Source organism: Cicer arietinum, unplaced genomic scaffold, assembly GCF_000331145.2.
Source record: "Cicer arietinum cultivar CDC Frontier isolate Library 1 unplaced genomic scaffold, Cicar.CDCFrontier_v2.0 Ca_scaffold_4647_v2.0, whole genome shotgun sequence".
Classification (NCBI taxonomy): Eukaryota; Viridiplantae; Streptophyta; class Magnoliopsida; order Fabales; family Fabaceae; genus Cicer; species Cicer arietinum.
The window spans coordinates 1-2,125 of NW_027338296.1; the positions used below are offsets into that span (position 1 = coordinate 1).

The following is a 2,125-nucleotide window of genomic DNA, read 5'->3' on the forward strand; positions in this document are numbered from 1 at the left end:
CATTGAGCATATCATGGTCTTCTTTTATAGGACATACCTCAAAGTAAGTAATCCAGTCTTTGATCTTTGTAAGAGAGTGGTAGAGACATAACCTGAAAGTTGGTTGCCTCTTAAATTCCTACAAATAATTTGAGTTTTCTTGCATTAGCCATTACCAATTTAGCACCAATATAAAATGTCTAAAGTTTGTGATCATCATAAAAAAAGACTTACAAATATTTAAGGGAACTCAATTCTTCCAAAAACTGAGGCATTGATCCAGTTAAGCTATTGTTACATAAATCCCTGAATAAAAAATAATGTACTTAATGTGATATCAATATAATATATCTAGAATGGAGAAATATTCTAAATGCCAAGACTTTAAGAGCATTATGACAATATATGTACTCAAAATTTTCTTGATGTGTACTCACAAAGATTCCAAGAAAGACAGGTTGGAAATGGCAGGAGCTATTGTCCCACTCAGACTGCTTCTGCTCAGATTCCTATAAAAAAGAAAATGTATTCTTATAAAATTGAACATCATGATTTGAAGTCATAGTCCAAAGTGATACATATGTTTATTTATGAAGGACTTTTAGAATGGGAGAATTGAAAAGAAGGAAAAGGAAATGCAGATTCACTCACAGTGATACAATTCTTGGAGGAAGTGAAGTGCTGTAGTTGCATTTTAAGCCCTCCCAAGTGTAGTTCTTTGGTTCACATGGATCACCTACCCAATTTCTTTGAACTCTATAACTTTCTTTTACGCTCCTTATAGCTTCAACTGTTTTCAAATATAACTGAATTCACTTAAAAAGGTATAATCATTTAAACTAAAAACATCTGCAAGTAATACCATTGTTTGGTAAGAGTGCACCCTACTAGAATTGAAGGTGCGTCTGGTGTTCCGACACGTATCAGTGTCGGACACTGATACGATGCCGAGACATGTGGTTACATTCAATTACTTCTATTTTCTTAAATTATTACCGGTGTTTATGTGTTTGTACCAATGTAGTGTCCGCTGTTTGTGTCATTGCTTCATAAACTACATTGAACTTTGTTCTTATTCAATTGTCAGTAGGGTAGGCATTGTCACAAACTCACTATCTTTTTCACATGAAATTTTACCAAAGAAGATTATAAAACATATCATACCATCTTCTTCAAATGTTGGAAGTGCTTCAACTTGTCTTAGTACATAAATCTCCACTGCATTAAGAATAGGTGGAAGTGTCGAATCTTCGGTTTTCTGTATTGAAATTCGATGCTCGTTCGCCACCAACGACTTCAAATTAAAAACAGTGGTTGCGTACAAGTAGCTTGGTACTAATGATTTAGTCAAAGGAGAACCATTCCAAGAAATATTGAATTTTCTCAGCTGAGTTTTCTTAAGTTTCACCACTTCAGCAAAATACAAAAAGACATAAAATTTCAAATTTGGATTACTTGGAATCCAAGAAAATTCCAAACTATCATTTTCATTCCTTGGCGTAGCAGCAGTTCTAATAACTTCAAATGGTACTTTAAATCCATCTCCATTAACATCAATTTCTGAAGAAGTGTTTAAAGATTTCCACGAAGAGGAACTAAATGGAAACCAAATTCTATCATAAACATCATCTTCATATCTACCACTTCCATTGATTAATCCAATGTCAAATCTTTTGTAAAGTAAAAGTGAAGCAGATTCACCAAACTCAGTGTTATAAATTGAATTATTAATTGGTCTAAGTTCCAATGCTGATATAAAAGGAATTCCATCTCCTTTATTCACAAGACAAACATTTGTTTCCTCCGATTTCGCCACACTTATTATTTCCAATGTAACTTCTTCTGAAGCATTTCTGAATTTCACCGATGACCAAAAATTGACATCAATATAGAGATCAAATTCAGGTAGTTTGTTTTCTCCATCATAGTTTCCATACAAGAAAGAAGCTCTTATTAAATGTAAACTGCCTCTTCTTCCGGCAATTAATCGGTAACAGTTCCTCTTTCCTTGAGGAAAACTTCTGAGATCTGAGAGTGGTAATGGTAGATTTGGATTCTTTGGATATGCATACTCAGAAGAAATGTTCATGTTAAGTCCTGTTTGTATGTGAGATCCATCTGTGCTGTATTTTATTTTTGTATCATC

At 33.5% G+C, this 2,125-nt stretch overlaps 1 protein-coding gene across 1 annotated transcript; it reads right to left on the minus strand.

The window, feature by feature from the left end:
- On the minus strand, nucleotides 1–2,119 carry LOC101504166 (probable LRR receptor-like serine/threonine-protein kinase At4g29180). Its single transcript, XM_004517048.4, has 5 exons — nucleotides 1,144–2,119; nucleotides 631–769; nucleotides 417–488; nucleotides 214–285; nucleotides 1–118 (listed from the first exon to the last, which is right to left on the minus strand). Exons 1-5 carry the CDS (start codon nucleotides 2,066–2,068, stop codon nucleotides 25–27), a joined length of 1,302 nt encoding a protein of 433 aa, XP_004517105.3. The 5' UTR covers nucleotides 2,069–2,119; the 3' UTR covers nucleotides 1–24.
- Nucleotides 2,120–2,125: the final 6 nt, after the last annotated feature.

Excerpts from the sequence above, each read along its gene's own strand:
- LOC101504166 (XM_004517048.4), bottom strand. The coding sequence starts at position 2,068 with ATGAACATTTCTTCTGAGTATGCATATCCAAAGAATCCAAATCTACCA. Across the intron at positions 770-1,143 it reads TCCAACATTTGAAGAAGATG|TTGAAGCTATAAGGAGCGTA; the intron begins GTATGATATGTT and ends ATTTGAAAACAG. Across the intron at positions 119-213 it reads TTGAGTTCCCTTAAATATTT|GAATTTAAGAGGCAACCAAC; the intron begins GTAAGTCTTTTT and ends AATTATTTGTAG.